Consider the following 22,460-nt stretch of genomic DNA (forward strand, 5'->3'; position numbering starts at 1 on the left):
TTTTAAGAGTTTTCAGTTCTTGTTCAGTTCAGGACATTGAAGAATAATCTCATAGCAGTTCCTCCACTGTTACTTTCCTGCACGCTAGGTGTATAGCTGGAACTGCACGCTGAGTAGCATCTGTATGGCATCCGGCAAGTATCATCGAGACCTATTAATTAACATAGAATCTCTGTATGATACTTGCTGAGTATTGTATGAATATCTCCATGCCCAATGTCAGAGAAAGCAGGAGGTCAACATGCGAGGGACTCATTTAGACTTTATACCTCATTAATGCTCTTTGCGTATGTAAAACAACGCTAGTGTGTGTATAGAGTTCTATTGACCAAACTATATTCTTTTGTAACTCAGAATACCCTTTTAATGACCTAGGAATATCATTATGTGCCCATGCTATACCACATATCAGCCATCTGTGTATCTTACCTTGTCGTGTGTCCATGCTCCTGTAAACACCTCGGCATGCCTGCAGCAACATGCGAACTTTGTCAGAAGGTGAATATTTTTCCTGCATTCTAAGTAATTTCTGACGAATTTTCTCCAGATCTTGAGCAACCGGAGCTTTCAGCTTCACACCAAGGAGAGATGGGCCTCCCCTCTTTACTGCTTGCATATTCTTCCCAAGCCTTTCCAGCTCTCCATTTGCCTCCATTCCTCTCTGAATCTCGGACACTAAATAAGGCCTCAAAGGCTTTAAAGTAAGGCGATGCAGTGACTTTTCTAAGACACGTTCTGAAGTAAGAAATAAAAGAGAGACTGTAACATAATGTGAGACTAAGGAATCATTTACATCACCATTTGCCGTGACCAATATATGTCAGCATCCTGTCTAGTGACTATGGTTATGTCATTTACTGCAGATATACATTAATAAGTGGGACTTAAAGGGGTACTCCCCTAGAAAACATTTTTTTTTTAATTAACTGGTGCCAGAAAGTTAAACAGATTTGTAAATTACTTGTATTTAAAAATATTTATCCTTCCAGTAGTTATCAGCTGCTATATACTCCACAGGAAGTTCTTTTCTTTTTGAATTTCCTTTCTGTCAGACCACAGTGCTCTCTGCTGACACCTCTGTCCATTTTAAGAACTGTCCCGAGCAGGATAGGTTTGCTATGGGGATTTGCTCCTACTCTGGACAGTTCCTAGAATGGACAGAGGTGTCAGCAGAGAGCACTGTAGTCAGACAGAAAGGAAATTTAAAAAAATGGCGCAGGGGGCCCTACTTGATCCCTACCTGATAAAGGGACATACCTACCTGAAGGGAGACTACCTACCTAAAGGAATACTGTAGTGCAAAATAACTTATCCCCGTGATAGATTGAGGGGGTCTGACCGCTGGGAGAACCCCCCATCTCTTGTATGAGGCCCCAGCAGACGGGATGAAGGGAATGTTCCATCCCTGCATGACACGGCTGCTGAAATTCCCCCTCCATGTATCTATGGGATACATGGGGGGGGGGGGGGCCTGTCGGCCGATGCGTCATTTAAACAAGCCCCCATTCCTGCCGGGGTCCTTACAAGAGATCGGGGGGAGGGGTTTCCAGCGGTCAGGATCAGTTATTTTGCACTGCAGTATTCCATTAATGGGGCAGACTTACGTATCAGGGACCCTATCCACCTAATGGGGTGACATACTGGTCTGCCTATTAAGTTTTTATTAATAAAAGACCTTATTTACATACTATTTGGGTTACAATTATATTGTACCAGGACAAGTGGATTGTTATGAGGGACAAGTAGATTCTGCTCTGTTTTAGTCCCTTGGACAAGTAGTTTTTAAAAAAATTTCCACACCCCTGTATATGGAAAAATGGAAATGGTCTAAACATAGTCACCAGGTCATTAAAGTAAAGGTGGCCTCTACATGACAGTACCTCAACTTCACAGGATGCCAACATATATGTGTCATGTACTGGCAAATCGTAATGTAAACCTAGCATTAGATATACAAATTAAAATATTGAAGTCTTATTATTGGACTATTAGCCAGTCACAGCTTCTCGGTCTCAGTTATATGCACTTTGTGCACTGAAGACAAACTAGGACTTTGTGCACTGAAGACAAAGCAGGGCTCTGAGCATTGAGAACAAGCAGGGCTCTGAGCATTGAGAACAAGCAGGGCTCTGAGCATTGAGAACAAGCAGGGCTCTGAGCATTGAGAACAAGCAGGGCTCTGAGCATTGAGAACAAGCAGGGCTCTGAGCATTGAGAACAAGCAGGGCTCTGAGCATTGAGAACAAGCAGGGCTCTGAGCATTGAGAACAAGCAGGGCTCTGAGCATTGAGAACAAGCAGGGCTCTGAGCATTGAGAACAAGCAGGGCTCTGAGCATTGAGAACAAGCAGGGCTCTGTGCACTGAGGCTCTATGACACGCTGTCGGCTCACATAGGAAGATGATTGACAAGCCAGGAGCCTGCACAGAGCCCCGTTTGTCCCGCCCACACGTCCTGTATTTGGACTCCTCACAGAGACACACATTTAAAAGCTGCAGGGACAGCATTTATTCACCCAAAAATATACACTTTTTTTTAACCGATCTGTATTATCTATGTTATATAAAAAGTTTTTGCTAAGGACAGGTACACTTTAAAGAGAAACTGATAGCTTTAGTAAAAACTTTTTCCCCATAAAATTCTAGAGAAAATTTTCTTTAAACACTGCATTGTGCCATTCCTCTGTTATTGCTCTTAGAAGTTTATGAATAAATTGGCAACTGGGTGTTTCCAGTAGGTAGTGTGTCCCTGCACAGTCTGATACTGTCCAATCAGTGTCATACTGTAGGGTAGAATGCTAAAGATCAGTTGCTCATAAATTCATTCATATTCCGGGTGAATTACTGAGGAATGGCAGAATCCATTGTTTTGAGAAACGATGTTACAGAATTGGTATTTTATAGGAGATGAAAGTACAGGATGGCCCATTTATATGGATACACCTTAATAAAATGGGAATGGTTGGTGATATTAACTTCCTGTTTGTGGCACATTAGTATATGTGAGGGGGAAACTTTTCAAGATGGGTGGTGACCATGGCGGCCATTTTGAATCCAACTTTAGTTTTTTCAATAGGAAGAGGGTCATGTGACACATCAAACTTATTGGGAATTTCACAAGAAAAACAATGATGTGCTTGGTTTTAACATAACTTTATATTTTCATGAGCTATTTACAAGTTTCTGACCACTTATAAAATGTGTTCAATGTGCTGCCCATTGTGTTGGATTGTCAATGCAACCCTCTTCTCCCACTCTTCACACACTGATAGCAACACCGCAGGAGAAATGCTAGCACAGGCTTCCAGTATCCGTAGTTTCAGGTGCTGCACATCTCGTATCTTCACAGCATAGACAATTGCCTTCAGATGACCCCAAAGATAAAAGTCTAAGGGGGTCAGATCGGGAGACTTTGGGGGCCATTCAACTGGCCCACGATGACCAATCCACTTTCCAGGAAACTGTTCATCTAGGAATGCTCAGACCTGACACCCATAATGTGGTGGTGCACCATCTTGCTGGAAAAACTCAGGGAACGTGCCAGCTTCAGTGCATAAAGAGGGAAACACATCATCATGTAGCAATTTCGCATATCCAGTGGCCTTGAGTTTTCCATTGATGAAGAATGGCCCCACTATCTTTCTACCCCATATACCACACCATACCATCAATTTCTGTGTTCCAACAGTCTTGGAGGGATCTATCCAATGTGGGTTAGTGTCAGACCAATAGCGGTGGTTTTGTTTGTTAACTTCACCATTCACATAAAAGTTTCCTCATCACTGAACAAAATCTTCTGTGTAAACTGAGGGTCCTGTTCCAATTTTTGTTTTGCCCATTCTGCAGCACCTGAAACTACGGATACTGGAAGCCTGTGCTAGCATTTCTCCTGCGGTGTTGCCATCAGTGTGTGAAGAGTGGGAGAAGAGGGTTGCATTGACAATCCAACACAATGGGCAGCACATTGAACACATTTTATAAGTGGTCAGAAACTTGTAAAAAACTCATGAAAGAATAAAGTTATGTTAAAACCAAGCGCATCACAGTTTTTCTTGTGAAATTCCCAATAAGTTTGATGTGTCACATGACCCTCTTCCTATTGAAAAAACAAAAGTTGGATTCAAAATGGCCGCCATGGTCACCACCCATCTTGAAAAGTTCCCCCCCCCCTCACATATACTAATGTGCCACAAACAGGAAGTTAATATCACCAACCATTCCCATTTTATTAAGGTGTATCCATATATATGGCCCAGCCTGTATTTACTAAAAGAGACAGGCCAGGAAAGGTGCCTTCTTTAATTTATTATTCAGATCAAAATGAGGATCTGATCTTGTTGCAAAGTAGCTTGTTCATTCATTGGCTGATCGCATGTTTTTGGCATGTTTAAAATAGTCATTCATTGGCCACACATTGTCCTGGGTAATAGGGCATGTATGGCCCATGAATGACAGAAATAACAAGAGTAACACAAACGATCCAACTATTGTTTGCCCAGACTGCCAGATACAGAGCCACGTGATTCAGTAAATATACCGTATCGGGCGGGCGTCGTACCGTATCGGGCGGGGGTGGGGCTGTGTAGGCTGTGTAATATAGCCCTAATAGATAGATTCACCATCATAGCTATTTTGGTATTTTTGTACACTGCTCACCTTGTCCATCAGATGTAACAGCTTCCATGTGCATTTCACCACTTTCTCTCAACATATTCTTAATTTTATCCATAAAAGCCCTAACTTCCTTTATTATACTCTGGTAATTTTTTCCTTCTTCCTCTTTTTTATCTTTACTTGTATTGATATCCACATTTTGAAGAAAAGCTTGCAGCTCCTTCCCAAATTCAGTCGTAACATCTTTACCCATTTCTTCAATGAGAATAATCATTTTGCGCTCGGGAGATAAAAGGGACAGGAAGGCTCCACTGACTGCACGAAAGGAGGACCGACCACTTATCTTTTTTTTCCTTCTTGTAAGTTGAGGAGAAAACTTTCCTCCGTCCTCTGATGTCCCGTCTTCTGCACTGCTAATAGAAGCACTATCCGGCTCTTCTAAAGAATTCGCACCATTTAAATGAATTTCTTTATCATCTTTGGTTTCTTGTGTCCTCCCAGTTGACGTAGGGACATTGTAGTCTGCTACATCTTTGGAACGCATTGGTGACAATTTAAGTCCAAGATCACGTCCGCTTTTGCTCAGACTTTTTCTTAGACGGTGTCTTAATGATGAGGAAGGTTTTCTATACTCTTTGTCTTCTGATACATCCGGGGATTGATCATCCTTGTTGACCTCTGATGCATCGACTGGTGTCTCTTCCTCTTTTACAGATTCCTCATATGGTACAGGAGGAGGTGGATTTAGAGGGGGAGAGAGGGAACCAGAATTTTCCGTGGACACCCTGACCTTAATGCTTTTTTGGAAGTGAGAACGTTTTAGCGCTCCAGAGTCTTTGGATTTAAATAGTGGGTTTAAAAAGAAGAGTGCCCCCTCCTTTCCTTCTACGGAAACTTCTTTTGGGCTACGAGTTTTTAGTGATGGGATAAGAGTCGGGAGGACTGTGTCTGGTAGGTCAGGGGGTAGAGGAGACAGAGACAATGTAATAGGGGGAGTAGCAGGGGGGGCTGAAGCAGCGTTTCGAGCATTAAGGGAGGAATTCCAGAACTCTGAGTCAAAGAGAAAAATAGGAAAATTCGGAAATATTAATATCATACAATATACAGTTCATACTATTTTTTCTATGCAGCTATAGTTATTTACCATGTCCTAAATGGGAAATGGCCTCCAGTTCTTTTCGTGAAGTTACTTGTTCTATAGCTGCAGGAAGTCTAAGCATATAAGGTAGAACATCCCTGAAATAAATACAATCATTGCAATCATTTAAGATACAAAAGACAATAGTAAAGATGCATTAAGGAAATTATTTATTAGTAATTTTTTATTTTGGGTTTAAAGTTATATACTTAAAGGGGTACTCCAGTGCTTACACATTTTAAGTTGACTGATCGCGGGGGTCCCGCAGCTGGGGACGCCCGCGATCATGCACGCGGCACCCCGTTTGTAATCAGTCCCCGGAGCGTGTTCGCTCCGGGTCTGATTACGCTCGACCGCAGGGCCGGCGGCATGTGATGTCATGCCCCCACCCCCGTGTGATGTCACGCTCCGCCCCTCAATGCAAGCCCCTCCCGTAGGCTTGCATTGAGGGGCGGAGCGTGACGTCACACGGGGGCGGAGGCGTGACGTCACACGCCACCGGCCCTGCGGTCGAGCGTAATCAGACCCGGAGCTAACACGCTCCGGGGACTGATTACAAACGGGGTGCCGCATGCATGATCGTGGGCATCCCCAGCTGCGGGACTCCCGCGATCAGGCATCTTATCCCCTATCCTTTGGATAGGGGATAAGATGTGTAAGCACCGAAGTACCCCTTTAATAAGGTTGAAAAAAGTTAATAGTCTAACCTATAATTGTGTTGATCCAGAGGAAGGCTAAAAATCTTGTCAGAAGCCCATACCAGGGGGAAAAAAATGCCTTTCTGACTCTGTATATGGCATTCAGAAGAAATATCACCCCCAGAAATCTAGTAACCATAGCTTGCAGAAATATATTTCTTAACAAAGGAATCCTGGCTCCCTCGTGAACTTTCTCAATGAGTCACAACCATCATAACATTGTGTGTCAGAGAGTTCCGTAGTCTCACTTCTCTTACAGTAAAGAATCCTGGGCTGTGTCTGATGATGATGAAACCTTCTCTAGACAGAGAGGATGTCCCCTGGTCATGGTTACAGACTTAGGTATAAAACAGTCTCTGGAATAAAATATCTTGTACTGAGTTTCGGCTTGTATTTATAGTCCAGAGCAACGTTCACTATACACAAGGCTGTGCCAGTTTAGGACCTCCTTTATACCTGTACACTTTTGGACTGTATTCTGTCTATCTGGGGAAGGTCCAGAATATTGTTTATTTTTATTATATTATTTTTATATAATATTATTTTTTCTGTAGAGGTTAATGAGGGACCTTTATACAGATCCCTATTTATTTTTATGCCTTTTGCCTAATTTTGATTCTATGGAAAACCACAATCATGGAACTTCATTTGGTTATTAGTGGCGTCATTTTTCCACATTAAATTTAGCCGAGAAAGAAAACAACTAAACTGTTACAGGTAGAGAAAAGAGCAACACAACAAGCCTGAAGAACATGGGTTTTCCTTGAATAATTTTTTTTAAATGCACAAAATCAAAGTGGAATACCACATGCCAAGTGTGAACAAATAATGTAGAGGCGGAAAGTAGAGAATAGACAAAATCACCTTTCAGTACTGTAAGACGACACCAGCTTTATAAGGTCGGGAAAGGTAAGTTGAGACTTTTCCAGTGAGAGACCTGTATGGAGACAAAAAAGTCATAATCATGAATTGTTAAAACAAAGAATTCGGCAACAACAAATCTACAAAACTTCCCATAGATATGAATCAGCTGAAGCAAGAATAGGACTTGGGCCTTGTTGGACTCTGTTTCCAACATATCTACCACAAAGATGTATTTATCTGCATTCATAAAAAGTATATGAATTTATACTATAATATAAAAATGGATTGTGACAAAAGTACAAGAGATGTGTATCTCCTGTAACAGAGTTCAGGTTTAAAGTGAACTTTAACATTCAATGTCAGCACAACCAGAAGATGTACAGAGTATATCGGCTATAGTCCTATAGATAAGTGGTAGTATGGGTACAGGAACAATGTGTACTCAATGATAGGGCTGGACTTTATGGTACGAAACTCCATTGACCTACTGAATTCTAACTGTATATCTCATAAACATGCTACACATTTCCCTACTGCTGTAGATGCATTTCAGTCCCCCAAAGAGGACGCTATTCTTTCCAACAGCTGTCCCCTCTTCTGACAAATCCAGGGGATTATATACATAAACATCATGTATACAGATGGTATTAACCTATATACACACATTTTATGCACAATTTATATACTTTATATGCACAATCAGTTATATGCACATAATAAAAGGTACTATAACAGTGCTGGGAAGGAAGGGTTTAAATGTCATTAAAAAAAATCATATGTCGTGGAGACATACCAAAGTTTTTATCGGTCGGGTTCTGACTGTGCCAGTGGCCCCCCCTATATATGGATTACATATTGTGCTAATTCCCCTATATGAATTAGATACTGAGCACACCCCCCACACCCCAATATCATATAAAGGGTCTGCACAGTATTTAATGGGGAACTCAGGGGGAAACAAGTAGAAAACCAATGTTTTCAAATCAACTGGTGCCTGAAAGTTAAAGCACCCCCTCCCATAGACTTGCATTAAGGAGGCAGGTCGTGACGTCATGAGGGGGTGGGGCTATGACGTCACAAGCTCCCAATGCCGGCTCCAGCATTCGGAACAGTTCGTTCCAAGCGTTGAGCAGCGGAGTACCCCTTTAATTAAACAGATTTGTGAATTACTTCCATTAAAAATCTTAATCCTTCCAGTACTTATTAGCTGCTGTATAAAACAGAGACATTTTCTGTCTGACAACATTGCTCTCTGCTGACACCCCTGTCCGTGTCAGGAACTGTTCAGATTAGAAATATATCCCCATAGAAAACCTCTCCTGCTCTGGACAGTTCCTGACACGGACAGAGGTGTCAGTAGAGAGCACTGTTGTCAGACTGGAAAGAACGTACATTTCTCTGTAGTATATCTGTAGTATACAGCAGCTGATAATTACTGGAAGGGTTAAGATTTTAAATAGAAGTAATTTACAAATCTGTTTAACTTTCTTGCACCAGTTGATTTGAAAACATGTTTTTTTTCCCACTGGAGTTCCTCTTTAATGCACTGAGAACAGTATCTAATCAATATGGATGGGGGGGGGGGAGCACTGGCATTGTATCTAATCCAAATTATGGATGTAATGCTGTGCCAATGTTCCCTGGGCTCCCGCTGTAAGGATTAGATGACTGTGCTCCCACTTGCTGCAGCCTGATATTAAACAAATAATAAACAAAAAGTGTATCAAAATTATAAAAAAATGATTGTGACTGGGAAGCTTTCAGGGGTCGTCAGTCCTGATCTTGCTACTCTGGCCAGGTCCGGCCCATGCTCAGCGCTGCTCCCCCTGTACCCGCCCCAGAGTCCCCACACTCCCAGACGTATGGGACGCCAAGGCTGCTCAAACCTTAGTCATATGTGACATCATACACTCTTCCCCTGCACTCCATAAAGGACTAAGACGTGCTGCAAATTAACCCTTCACCTGCTAATCCCTCCTGACCAGTAATCAGTCTTCTGTGGTGGGGGGAAGCAAGGAACTGACTGCCTGCCCGCCTCTGCAGTTTTCCTGAAGCAGAGCTAAACATAAAAACAAAAAAATCATAAGTCAGGGTGTCGTGTGATATGAATTCCGCACCAATGTAGTATCAAAAGCGAATGACCAGGGAGTCAGGAGTTTGTCTGGCGCAGAGAGGAACCATCAGACAGCTGAGTAAAATCAATGGATTTATTAGATGCAACGCGTTTCGCTGCGCATGCGCAGCGAAACGCGTTGCATCTAATAAATCCATGGATTGCCTGATGAAGCTGCGCATGCGCAGCGAAACGCGTTGCATCTAATAAATCCATTGATTTTACTTGCCTGATGAAGCTGCGCATGCGCAGCGAAACGCGTTACACCTAATAAATCCATTGATTTTACTCGGCTGTCTGATGGTTCCTCTCTGCGCCAGACAAACTCCTGACTCCCTGGTCATTCGCTTTTGATTCTACTCTTACCCAGGAGGGCTGCAGTGGACCTTCTTCCATATCTCTTCTGCTCTTAACCTTATTGTGTGTGGGCGCACAACCAACTTCGGTAAGCGGCTTGGGAATTACCGTCCCCTACCCCCACCTGCAAGATCTACTGATCCCGTACATGAGGCCCCTTCCTTTCTTTCTCTAGATTGCACCAATGTAGTGATATTATTTGATATCTATGTATAAAAATATGTTGTGTGTTTTTAGAGGGGACATATTCCTTGTTGCTTGTGCCCCTGATTGTTTATGACACTAGCAATGTTCCTGGCACTGAATTAGCTGAATGTTACAGTATTGTTGGTACGATATTTTAGCATTTGAGCCCCTCTTTTAATTATGCCCTGGACACAGACAAGTTGGTAGGGTGGTAAGGTAGGAAATATCTAGTCTGATAAGGCTGGATTCACACCACGTTTTTGCAATACAATTCCCGTATACGTTTTCAATTTGAAACTGTACAGAACCGTATTGAAAACCGTATGCAATGACTCTCCATTGAAAACCGTATGCCAAAAGATGTATCATGTTGCGTCCATTTTGCATCCTGTAAGGTTTTGTCAGTTTTATTTCCCATACCCAAAACCGTAGCCTACCACAGTTTTTGGTCTGGGTGAAAAACCGTATTGAAACGTATATGTTTTTTTTTAAACATGGGAGTCAATGGGAACCGTACAGAATCGTATGTGCGTACGGTTCCATCTGGTTTTCACCATACGGCTTTTGACTTTGCACAGTTTTTTTCTTGGAATTTCAATCAAACAAGTGAGACTTTATTCATCATGAAGTGAAAAGTTAAAAACGTATACGTTTTTTTCTTAAAAAATGGATGAAACTGGACATAATTTTTCAAAGCTTATACCGATTAAAATTTGTACACACGTTTTGATACAGTTTAGTCCGGTTTTGAGGAATCCGTTTTTTATCAAAAACCTGATACGGGAACTGTATTGCAAAAACGTGGTGTGAACCCAGCTTGAGTTGAGTTTTGGTAAAATAAGGCCAGGTTTAGTGTCCTGCCTCTGGGAGTCCGTAGAGCAGGTCAGATGGGCAGAGTGGTTTACATACAGATGACAAGGGTGTTCTCGGACTAATAAGCATGTCCCACTGTGTAGGTGCTGGGTGCACCCCCAAGGTCCAAGTGTATTACTAATTGACAGCAGTTATAGACAATAAGGCATTATTGAAAGATTGCCAATAAAGCAGGACAAAAACCTCTGGATCTTCTTCAGTGAAGATGTTTGGCTGTGTAGTCAGTTCAGCTGGTTTTTTATGCACTGCCGGCTAGTAAAGATATATTGCACGGGTCTACAGAACCACCTAGTGGCCACTATAGCATACTGCAGATGTGGCCAATATAGTAGCTAAAAAACATTTTAAAAATTGCAACCATATTAGGCAGAAACAGGCCAACCACACAAATCACAGCCAACTTAGCCAACATAAAAAAAAGGCACAAAACAGGATATAGCAATGTGCAAACAGTTCATAAGGCTGCATTCACATCTCGTTTTTGCAATATGGTTCCTGTATACGGTTCCAGTGTAAAAAACATATGAAACTGTATTGCAAACCGTATGTATAGACATGTCATTGAAAACCGTATGCCAACTGTAGTATCCGGTTGTGTACGTTTTGCATCATTTACGGTTTTATCAGTATTTTTCCCGTACAAAAAAAACGTAGTCTACTATGGTTTTATGTCCGGGTGAAAAACCGGATACAACCTGAATACGTTTTTTTTTTTTAAATGGTGGTCTATGGGAACTGTAGTGAACCGTATGTGCGCACGGTTCCATCCGGTTTGCACCATATGGTTTTGCAGTTTGCACATGCGCAGTGCACACCGAAAGTTCTTCCCGCAAATAGAACAAGAAGAACTTTATTTAATTAAGGACAAACATAAAACCGTATGTTTATTTTTTTTTTCAAAAAACATATTAATGCAACCGTACATCCGTTTTCAAACCATATACAGTTTAAAACCGTACAGAGGTCTATACGGTTGTACATGGTTGTATACAGTTCAGTCCGTTTTTTTTTTTTTACATAAAACCTGATACAGGAACCATATTGCAAAAACGAGATGTGAATGCAGCCTAAGTTTCCAACTGTGTTCGGAGCTTCATTCGGAAGCTCCGTTAGGCTCCGCTTTAAAATTGCAGGCAGAAATTCCACTTACTAAAATGTATAGTATAGTATAGTGTAGTGAATGGGTTTCCGTTCACAAATTCACACTTCGGAATTTGTGAAGCAGAATTTGTGAAGGGAAAATGCGCTTTAAAATTTGCGTTGCTCTTTCTTCAGATGGAAATATTCACGGAACACATTGCAGTCTATTGGAGACTGCATTGTCTGCGCGGTCCTATCGCCGACTGATTCAGTCGGCGCTGGCGGTACTCGGATCGGTGAACCTAGCCTTAGGGTCTATTCACACGGCAGAATTTTCCGCTTGCAGAATTCAGCCTCAAATTAAAGCTTATAGACTTCTATGGGATTCCGCACTCCCATTCACACTTCTGAATTTCCGCTTTCGGAATTCTGCAAGTGGAAATTCAGAAGTGTGAATGGGAGTGCGGAATCCCATAGAAGTCTATGGGCTTTAAGTTGAGGCAGAATACTGCCGTGTGAATAGACCCTTAGGCTAGGTTCAGACTACGGAATCTCCGGGCAGAAAATTTCCGCCCGGAGATTCCGAGTTCCGCCTGCGCCGACTGAATTAGTCGACGCTAGGACCGCGCGGACACTGCAGTCTCCTATAGACTGCTATGTGTTCCGCTAGAAAGAGCAACCCCTTTCTTCAGGCGGAAATTTTCTAGCGGATTTTTCATCCGGATTTTCCGCTTCACAAATTCCGAAGTGTGAATTTGTGAACGGAAAACCATTCACTACACTATGCATTATAGTAAGCAGAATTTCTGCCGGAAATTTCAAAGCGAAAATGCCGGCCAAAATTCCGTAGTCTGAACCTAGCCTTACAGCTGCAGAAGAATTGACCCGGATTTTACAGGAGGTGAGTGCAAAAAAAAACAAGTCTACAGTATTTTTTTCTCCACTAAACTCCCATCATGCAAATGGAGTTCCCAAACGATATCTTGAAGGTACTGTGGTCCTATTCTATTAATCATGATCTTCAGTTCTTTCCATAGATTTTCAATTGGATTTAAGTCAGGTGATTGGCCGGGCCATTCTATCAGCTTTAGGTACTTTCTTAGACACCATTTGAGAGTTTAGGAATAATGGGGGAGATATTCAAAAACGACAGTCATTTCTGTTCAAGCGATATTAATTACACTTTTATTTTCTCCTCACATTTTCAAGGGTCTCTTGTGCTGCTTTGAAAATATGTGAGAGTTCATTTTAAAGCCACTTAAAAAAATTTTTTGTTGCTGCCATATTGGATATTTGTGCGCCAAAATTGCAGAGTTTTACATCCCAAAAAATTCTGGTGGAAGCATCTCATGTAATATTCCCTGATTACTAGTGCCCAGAAAAGCAATAACGGTATAAATAAAATATTTCTAGGGCTTAAATGTGAGTTCAGGTGCAGTGACGATAAATATATATATATATATATATATATATATATATATGTATATATATATATTTTTACAAAATTTTCCAATAAGAATTAATTATTTTTCAACAATTGAATAAAATAACACCTTTTCCCAAAAAAAAAAAAATACAACCATCTCTGTAATTTCTACACTAGCAGCTGGTGTGAAATTTTTATTTTAAAATGGACTCTCACAAAGCATGAAATTTACATAGCCACGCCCATTACTGCAAAACTGGTGTGACTAGTTTAAACCTTGGAAAATTTTAATGTTAAATACTTTGAATATCTGTTGTAAACTTTTTCACTCCAAAATTTTGGCGCAAAATGCGAAATTTTTGATGTTAAGAGTTTTGAATATGACCCCCAATGTCTTGCTGAAATGTCCACCCTCATTTTATCTAAACCCTTTAAGGACCAAGCCCATTTTCACTTCAAAGGGGTATTCCAGGAAAAAACTTTATATATATATATATATATATATATACCGTATATATATATATATATATATATATATAAATCAACTGGCTCCAGAAAGTTAAACAGATTTGTAAATTACTTCTATTAAAAAATCTTAATCCTTTCAGTACTTATGAGCTTCTGAAGTTAAGGTTGTTCTTTTCTGTCTAAATCCTCTCCTGTCTCGGGAAATGCCCAGTTTAGAAGAGGTTTGCTAAGGGGATTTGCTTCTAAACTGGGTGTTTCCCGAGACAGGTGTCATGAGAGAGGATTTAGACAGAAAAGAACAACCTTAACTTCAGAAGCTCATAAGTACTGAAAGGATTAAGATTTTTTAATAGAAGTCATTTACAAATCTGTTTAACTTTCTGGAGACAGTTGATATATAAAAAAAAGTTTTTCCCTGGAATACCCCTTCAAGGACCAGGCTAATTTTCGTTTTTGCACTTTTGTTTCTTCTTCTGCTCCTTCTAAAAATCATACCGCTTTCAATTTTGTATCTACAGACCCATGTAAGGGCTTGTTTTTTGCGCCACCAATTGTACTTTGTAATTACATCAATCATTTAACCACAAAATCTACAGCAAAACCAAAAAATATATATTTGTGGGGTAAAATTGAAAAAACAAAAAAAAAACACCATTTTGTAAATTTCGGGTGCTTCTGTTTCTACACAGTGCAATCTTTTGAAAAATGACACTTGATATTTATTCTGTAGGTCCATACGATTACAAGAATATCCAATTTATGTAGGTTTTATTTCATTTTACTCCTTTACTACTGAGGGCTCATTTTATGCGCTGTGGTCTGTAGTTTTTATTGGTACCATTTTTGTTTTGATGGGACTTTTTGATCGCTTTTTATTAGTTTTTTATGGTATATGAAGTGACCAAAAATGCACCTATAATTTATGCATATTAATACAATGCTATAGCATAGCATTGATTAGTGTCATCAGCGCTGAGCAGCAGATGACAGATCGGACAGCGCAGAGGCAGGCGAGGACCCTCCCGTCGTTCACACCAGGACCCGCGATGTTGCCGCGGATGTCCCCATCAGCTCCACTGAGCTACCGGCAGCGTTAATCCCGCATTTTAGAAGCCACAATCAACTTTGATCGCAGCGTCTAAAGGGTTAACGCCGGCCATCGGTCTGATCGGCAGTGCAACCAAGACCCACTGGGTCTAACACGTTCTCCGCTCGCGAGAACAGTTAACAGGTACCTTAAGTCCCAGAATGCCTTGGTCCTGTTTACCTGTACGTCCTTGGTTCTGGTGGGATTAATCATCCTGGTAGATTTCAGCAGATTTTTGTCAAGAATGTCTTTTACCCATCATGTGATATGTCTTGTGTGACACCTTGACAATGAGAGCTTTTTGGGAATTAACCAATTGATATTCATTTGCACTGACAAAGGTCTGGATTGCTTTTTAATTACTGATAGATTTCACATATTTTCTTGGCTTTCTGTGCCTTTTTGCACCTTACGTTCTTTATGTGTTTAATACTTTTTCCTGTGTCATTTCTCATTATTATATAGAACTTAATTTCTGAGCTTATTTGTTTTGGTGTCTTTGTATGTATGGATTGCTTGGTGACATGTTCAATACTTATTTTACCCACTGTATTTGTCTTTATGTAAAATTAGTGTAAAGATTTACAAAGAATTGTGTGCTAAACATATCATTTTATAGCCTCAGGTGCCCTGCTTTTAATGATAATTTTACTTTCTCATTATGGCCCCCTCCCTCCACATTTCCCATGATAATATATAATTTTTCTATTTGATCTGAAAAAAAATTGTGGAAGGTCTTAAAGGGGTATTCTGGGCAAAAACATCTTATCCCCTATCCAAAGGATAGGGGATAAGATGTCTGATCGTGGGGGGCCCGCTGCTGGGACCCCCTGCGATCTCTCTGCAGCACCCGCATTCTATGCGGAGCTGCGTCTCTAGTTTTGGAAACCTCTGTGACGTAATACCACGCCCCCTCCATTCATGTCTATAGGAGGGGGCATCACATCCCCAGTCCCGGAAACCTGGAGGTTTCCGAAACTAGAGACGAAGCCCCGCATAGAATGCGGGTGCTGCAGGGAGATCGCGGGGGGTCCCAGCAGTGGGCACCCCGCAATCTGACATCTTATCCCCTTTAAGCATAAAACTTAACAAGAAAGAGTTAAGGTAAATATGTTTAGCTTGGAGGGAAGAACATTTAAATACTGTATATTAGTGGGTTAAATAAGGTTCAGGAGGGAAGTGTTTTTAATAAGAAATTAAACAAGGTAGCAATCTGAGGTCATTTAGGGGAATCGTCCGAAGCAAGATGAGAAAATATTATTTTCCTGAAAGAGTAGTAGATGCTTGGACCAAACCTCTAGCAGGTTGGTAAAAACCAGTGGTTTACTTACACTTTGGCACACCCGGAGAAAGGGGGGGAGGAAGGTCACAGGCCACCAAAGCGTAGGTAAGTATGCAGCCAATCTGGCACAGGTGCTGACTTGCTCACTAATGAGGAATCCAGGACACTTGTCCCGCGCACCGATTTCAGCTGTTTGCGCACGTGGCTGGCTACTTACCTACTTAGCTAGCTACATGGCTACCTACCTACATGGCTACCAACCTACCATTATAGCTTTATAGCTACCTATCTAGCTATCTACCTACATAGCTACCTACCTGGCTACCCTACCTACATAGCTACCTACATAGCTACCTGGCGACCTACATACAGTCATGGCCGTAAATGTTGGCACATCTGAAATTTTTTAAGAAAATTAAGTACCCGTATTTATCGGGGTATACCACGCACCGGCCTATAACACGCACCCTCATTTTACCAAGGATATTTGGGTAAAAAAAGTTTTTTACCCAAATATCCTTGGTAAAATGAGGGTGCGTGTGTGTGCATGTGTATACCCCGATACACTGTTTCTGACCCCGCAGAAGCCCCTAGGAAAGGCAGGGGTAGAGAGGCCGTGTCTGCCGTCTTCTCTCCCCCTGCCTTCCCTGGGGTCTAGAGCCCTGCTGCCACCGCTTCTCTCACCCTGGCTATCGGCGCCTGTGCCCCATTGCCGGCGCCGCTGCCCCATTGCCTCCCCCCATCCCCGGTTTTATAATTACCTGTTGCCAGGGTCGGGTCCACGCTGCTTCTGGCTCTGGTGCCGGTCTCCTGCGTCGTTGCTATGCGCTGCGAGGCGCAATGATGAGTGACGTCTTCAATGCGACGTCACTCGTCATTGCGCCCCGCAGCACATATCAATGACGCAGGAGACGCCACACCTGAGCCAGAAGCAGCGCAGACCCGACCCTGGCAACAGGTAATTATAAAACCGGGGATGGGGGGAGGCAATGGGGCAGCGGCGCCGGCAATGGGACAGCGGCGCCGATAGCCAGGGGGAGAGAAGGGGCAGCGACGCCGACAGCCAGGGGAAGAGAAGCGGCGGCAGCAGGGCCCTAGACCCCAGGAAAGGCAGGGGGAGAGAAGCGGGCAGCGACGGCCTCTCTCCCCCTGCCTTTCCTGGGGGCTTCTGCGGGGTCAGAAAAAACGGGGATGGGGGAGGCAATGGGGCAGCGGCGCCAGCAGTCTCTGGACCCCAGGATAGGCAGGGGCTGAGAAGCCGGCAGCGACGGCAGGTCTCTGGACCTGCAAAAGCAGCTGCAGTTCATTGATTTAAAGCGCCCACTTTAAATCATTGAACTGCAGCGGCTTATCAGCGAATAACACGCAGATAGACTTTAGGCTAAAAATTTTAGCCTAAAAAATGCATGTTATATGCCGATAAATACGATATTTCTCACAGAAAAGGATTGCAGTAAAACATGTTTGGCTATACACATGTTTATTCCCTTTGTGTGTATTGGAACTAAACCAAAAAAGGGAGGAAAAAAAGCAAATTGGACATAATGTCACACCAAACTCCAAAAATGGGCCGGACAAAATTATTGGCACCCTTAACTTAATATTTGGTTGCACACCCTTTGGAAAAATTAACTGAAATCAGTCACTTCCTATAACCATCAATAAGCTTCTTACACCTCTCAGTTGTTATTTTGGACCACTCTTCCTTTGCAAACTGCTCCAGGTCTCTCTTATTGGAAGGCGCCTTTTCCCAACAGCAATTTTAAGATCTCTCCACAGGTGTTCAATGGGATTTAGATGTGGACTCATTGCTGCCACTTCAGAACTCTCCAGCGCTTTGTTGCAATCCATTTCTGGGAGCTTTTTGATATATGTTTGGGGTCATTGTCCTGCTGGAAGACCCAAGATCTCGGACAGAAACCCAGCTTTCTGACACTGGGCTGTACAGTGCGACCCAAAATCCATTGGTATTGCTCAGATTTCACACATTCAAGACACCCAGTGCCAGAGGCAGCAAAACAACCCCAAAACATCATTGAACCTCCACCATATTTCACTGTAGGTACTGTGTTCTTTTCTTTGTAGGCCTCATTCCGTTTTCAGTAAACAATAGAAGGATGTGCTTTACCAAAAAGCTTTGTCTTGGTCTCATCTGTCCACAAGATGTTTTCCCAGAAGGATTTTGGCTTACTCAAGTTCATTTTGGCAGAATGTAGTCTTGCTTTTTTTATGTCTCTGTGTCAGCAGTGGGGTCCTCCTGGGTCTCCTGCCATAGCGTTTCATTTCATTTAAATGTCAATGAATAGTTTGCGCTGTCACTGATGCTCCCTGAGCTTGCAGGACAGCTTGAATATCTTTGGAACTTGTTTGGGGCTGCTTATCCACCATCCAGACTATCCTGCATTGACACCTTTCATCAATTTTTCTCTCCCGTCTACGCCCAAAGAGATTAGCTACAGTGCCATGGGTTGCAAACTTCTTGATAATGTTGCACACTGTGGACAAAGGCAAATCTAGATCTTTGGAGATGGACTTGTAACCTTGAGATTGTTGATATTTTTCCACAATTTTGGTTCTCTTCTCCTCTTTCTGTTGTCCATGCTTAGTGTGGCACACACAGACACACAATGCAAAGACTAAGTGAACTTCTCTCCTCTTTATCTGCTTTCAGGCATGATTTGTATATTGCCCACACCTGTTACTTGCCCCATGTGAGTTTAAAGGAGCATCACATGCTTGAAGCAATCTTATTTTTCCACAATTTTGAAAGGATGGCAATCATTTTGTCCAGCCCATTTTTGGAGTTTGGTGTGACATTATGTCCAATTAGCTTTTTTCCCTCCCTTTTCTGTTTTAGTTCCAATACACACAAAGGGAATAAACATATGTTACTGCAATCCTTTTCTGTGAGAATTTCTTCCCCTACTTACTTACCTAACTACCTATGTACCTACCTACCTATCAACATAGCTACATACCTAGCTACCTGGCTACCTACCTACATGGCTACCTACTTATGTAGGTACATAAACAAAAACTCATCATGGAATAAAGCTACTCACTTTTTTCACCTCAATGGAGTGCTGCAAGTGATTCTTCCTTGCTTGTATTGCAGAGGCCCTGACCTGAGATCTCCACCTGCTGGCACCCTTTTGGACCATTTGGATCATGCTTTTCTACTATGCTAGCTACCTACCTGGCTACGGTCCTAGCTACATAGCTACTTACTTAGCTACCTGGCAACCTACCTACAAAGCTACCTACCTAGCTAGCTGGCTACCAACCTATCAACAATTTGGGGCCTATAGATGGGGAAATTATGTAGAGGTGATTGTTGGTAATAGTCCCCTTAGGGACCTAAAAAAAAATTGTGGAAAAAAAATTATAAATATTTTAATAAAAGTGAAATTCTTCTAATAAAAGTTTTCCCCTTTTACCATTATTCAAATAAAATAATGTTAACAAAAATAAACATATTTGCATGTGTATTAAAACTATTTAAATATAATGTCAATGAAACCATACAGCTAATAGCATAATAAGAATTGCTAAAATTTTTTTACTTCATATACCAGATAAAAATTATTAAAAAGCGATCAAAAAGTCCCATCAAAACAAAAATGGTACCAATAAAAACTACAGATCATGGGGCAAAAAATGAGCCCTCATATGGCCCCGTATACAGAAAAATGTATATGTTATAAGAGAAGGATTATGTTAAGCATACTAATTTTCACACAAAAAATATATAATTTTTTTTTTAAACTAGTAAGATAAAACAAAACACATATAAATGGGGTATCTTTGTAATCATATTGACAAAATAAAGATAACATAATTTTAACCATAAAGTGCACTGCGTAGAAACGTAAACTCAAAATTATGTTTTTTTTCTATAATTTACCCCACAAATAAACATTTTTGGGCTTCACTGTACATTCTATGATAGTTGAGTGATGTTATTACTAAGTACAATTGGTCCTGCATAAAACAAGCCCTCATATGGGTTTGTAGGTGAAAAATTTAAAGGCTCATGGCTATTAAAAGGCGAAGAGGAAAAAATGAAGACGCAAAAATGAAAAATTGCTGTGTTCTTTAATCCCTTAAAGGGGTACTCCACTGGAAAACATGTTTTTTTTTGTTTTGTTTTTATCAACTGATGACAGAAATATAAACAGATTTGTTAATTACCGTACTTCTATTAAAAAATTCTTAATCCTTCTAGTACTTATAAGCTTCTCTATGCTCCACAGGAAGCATTTCTTTTTGACTTTCCTTTCTTCCTGACCACAGTGCTCTCTGCTGACACCTCTGTCCATTTTAGGAACTATCCAGAGCAGGATAGGTTTTCTATGTGGATTTGCTCCTAAAATGGACAGTGGTGTCAGCAGAGAGCACTGTGGTCAGGCAAAAAGGAATTCAAAATGATCATACAGCATCTGATGAGTACTGGAAGGATTAAGATTTTTTTTAATAGAAGTAATTTTACAAATCTGTTTAAACTTTCTAGCACCAGTTGATATAAAAAAAAAATGTTTTCCACCGGAGTTTCACTTTAAGGGTTAAATGATATAAAAATTAAACTTTTTTGGACTGACCACATGTCTATTCTAAATGACATATTTGGGGAGAAGTGTGTAGTGGCAGAGGATTGTAGTCATCTATCCCAGATTTTTTGAATTTGCCATGTCTTTTGTGGTAGTATGTTGTTTATTATGGATAGTCATTCTAATAAGGAAGGGGATCATTGGGACAGTCAGATTTTTTAAATTTTTTAAATATATAGTTTTCACACAAAAAGTATTAATGCATAAATCAGATTTGTCAGGAGTTGGGAGATATTTACATGTTTTGGGGCTGAGTGGGGACCGGAGTACTCATCATTTCATTTAATAACCTAATTTCTTGTTCCCAAAATCCCAATACCTTAAAAGGGATACTCCAATGCCCAGTGTTTGGAACAAACTGTTTCAAACGTTGGAGCCGGCGTCGGGAGCTTGTGACCTCATAGCCCCGCCCTCTCATTACATCACGCCCCACCCCCTCAATGCAAGTCTACGGGAGGGGGCGTGACAGCTGTCACGCCCCCTCCCATAGACTTGCATTTGAGGTGGTGGGGCGTGACACCATGAGGGGGCGGGGCTATGGCGTCACAAGCTCCTGGCGCCGGCTCCAGCGTTCGGAACAGTTTGTTCCAAACGCTGAGAAGCGGAGTACACCTTTAGGGCATGCCCAAATAAGATGGGCCTTTATCGTCCTCCCATTTCTTCGTAGTGGTAATAAAGCAGACTCTCTGGATTTAGTAAAGAGTAAAGAAAACATTGTATCTGCTTGTTATCTTACCTGAGGGCCCTTCATGTATGTACGACTGATGAATGAAACTTGGTCCAGAATCATCGGATAACCTCACACACAGGACCAGCTGCTGCCGAGTGTTAGATCTTCTCACAAGAAAAGTCTGTAAGTTAAAATTTGTGCACTTCTTTATCTACACAGTCAGAACATACATAACAAGGAAACATTTATATTCAGACAAATTTCTCATTTATAAATTAATAAATATGATGAAATGGTGATATGGTGAATTATGAAATGCACACATACTACTGGCAACTCCTGACTGCTACGTTACTTCTGCTTATATAGCACCGACATTTAACCCCTTAAACCCTTAAAGGGGTACTCCGGTGAAAACATTTTTTCTTTTAAATCAACTGGCTCCGGAAAGTTAAACAGATTTGTAAATTACTTCTATTAAAAAATCTTAATCCTTCCTGTACTTATTAGCTGCTGAATACTACAGAGGAAATTCTTTTCTTTTTGGAATGCTCTCTGATGACATCACGAGCACAGTTCTCTCTGCTGACGTTATTATAATAATAATAACGCTTTATTTATTGTTGTCCTTAGTGGGATTTGAACCCAAGTCCCCAGCACTGCAAATAAATAAAGACAAAAAAGACAACCGGGAGGCAGCGCCTCGTGTATCACCCTTGGCAGGTGAGGGAACCAAAAAGTATGCTGAATGTACACCCAGGACTTAAGTCATAGTGGCCGCTCACCTTAAAGTAGAAGAATTGCGCATATCACCCCTTGATTGGGGTACCAGATAGAGTTGGATGAGCTGCCGAGCCTGATGGTCGCAGGAGCGTGTCAACGCCCTGTAGAAACTGGAATACTTGTGAGAAAAAGCGTTTCGGGGTAAATTCCCCTTCCTCAGATGATCTAGGTGTTCAAATAAAATTGCTTGATTAAGAACACTTACCTGCATCCTTT

General features: G+C 41.4%; 1 protein-coding gene across 1 annotated transcript in view; it reads right to left on the reverse strand.

Moving 5' to 3' along the window:
• Positions 1-22,460, reverse strand: part of RIN1 (Ras and Rab interactor 1) — a 44,991-nt gene that overhangs the window by 8,158 nt on the left and 14,373 nt on the right. The window contains exons 4-8 of the mRNA XM_056528493.1: positions 21,528-21,642; positions 7,313-7,385; positions 5,757-5,848; positions 4,655-5,662; positions 430-735 (exon numbers count right to left, since the gene is read on the reverse strand). Coding sequence (XP_056384468.1) covers positions 430-735; positions 4,655-5,662; positions 5,757-5,848; positions 7,313-7,385; positions 21,528-21,642 — 1,594 coding nt within the window. The remainder of the gene's footprint in view (positions 1-429; positions 736-4,654; positions 5,663-5,756; positions 5,849-7,312; positions 7,386-21,527; positions 21,643-22,460) is intronic.

This window comes from Hyla sarda, chromosome 6 (genome assembly GCF_029499605.1).
Source record: "Hyla sarda isolate aHylSar1 chromosome 6, aHylSar1.hap1, whole genome shotgun sequence".
NCBI lineage: Eukaryota > Metazoa > Chordata > Amphibia > Anura > Hylidae > Hyla > Hyla sarda.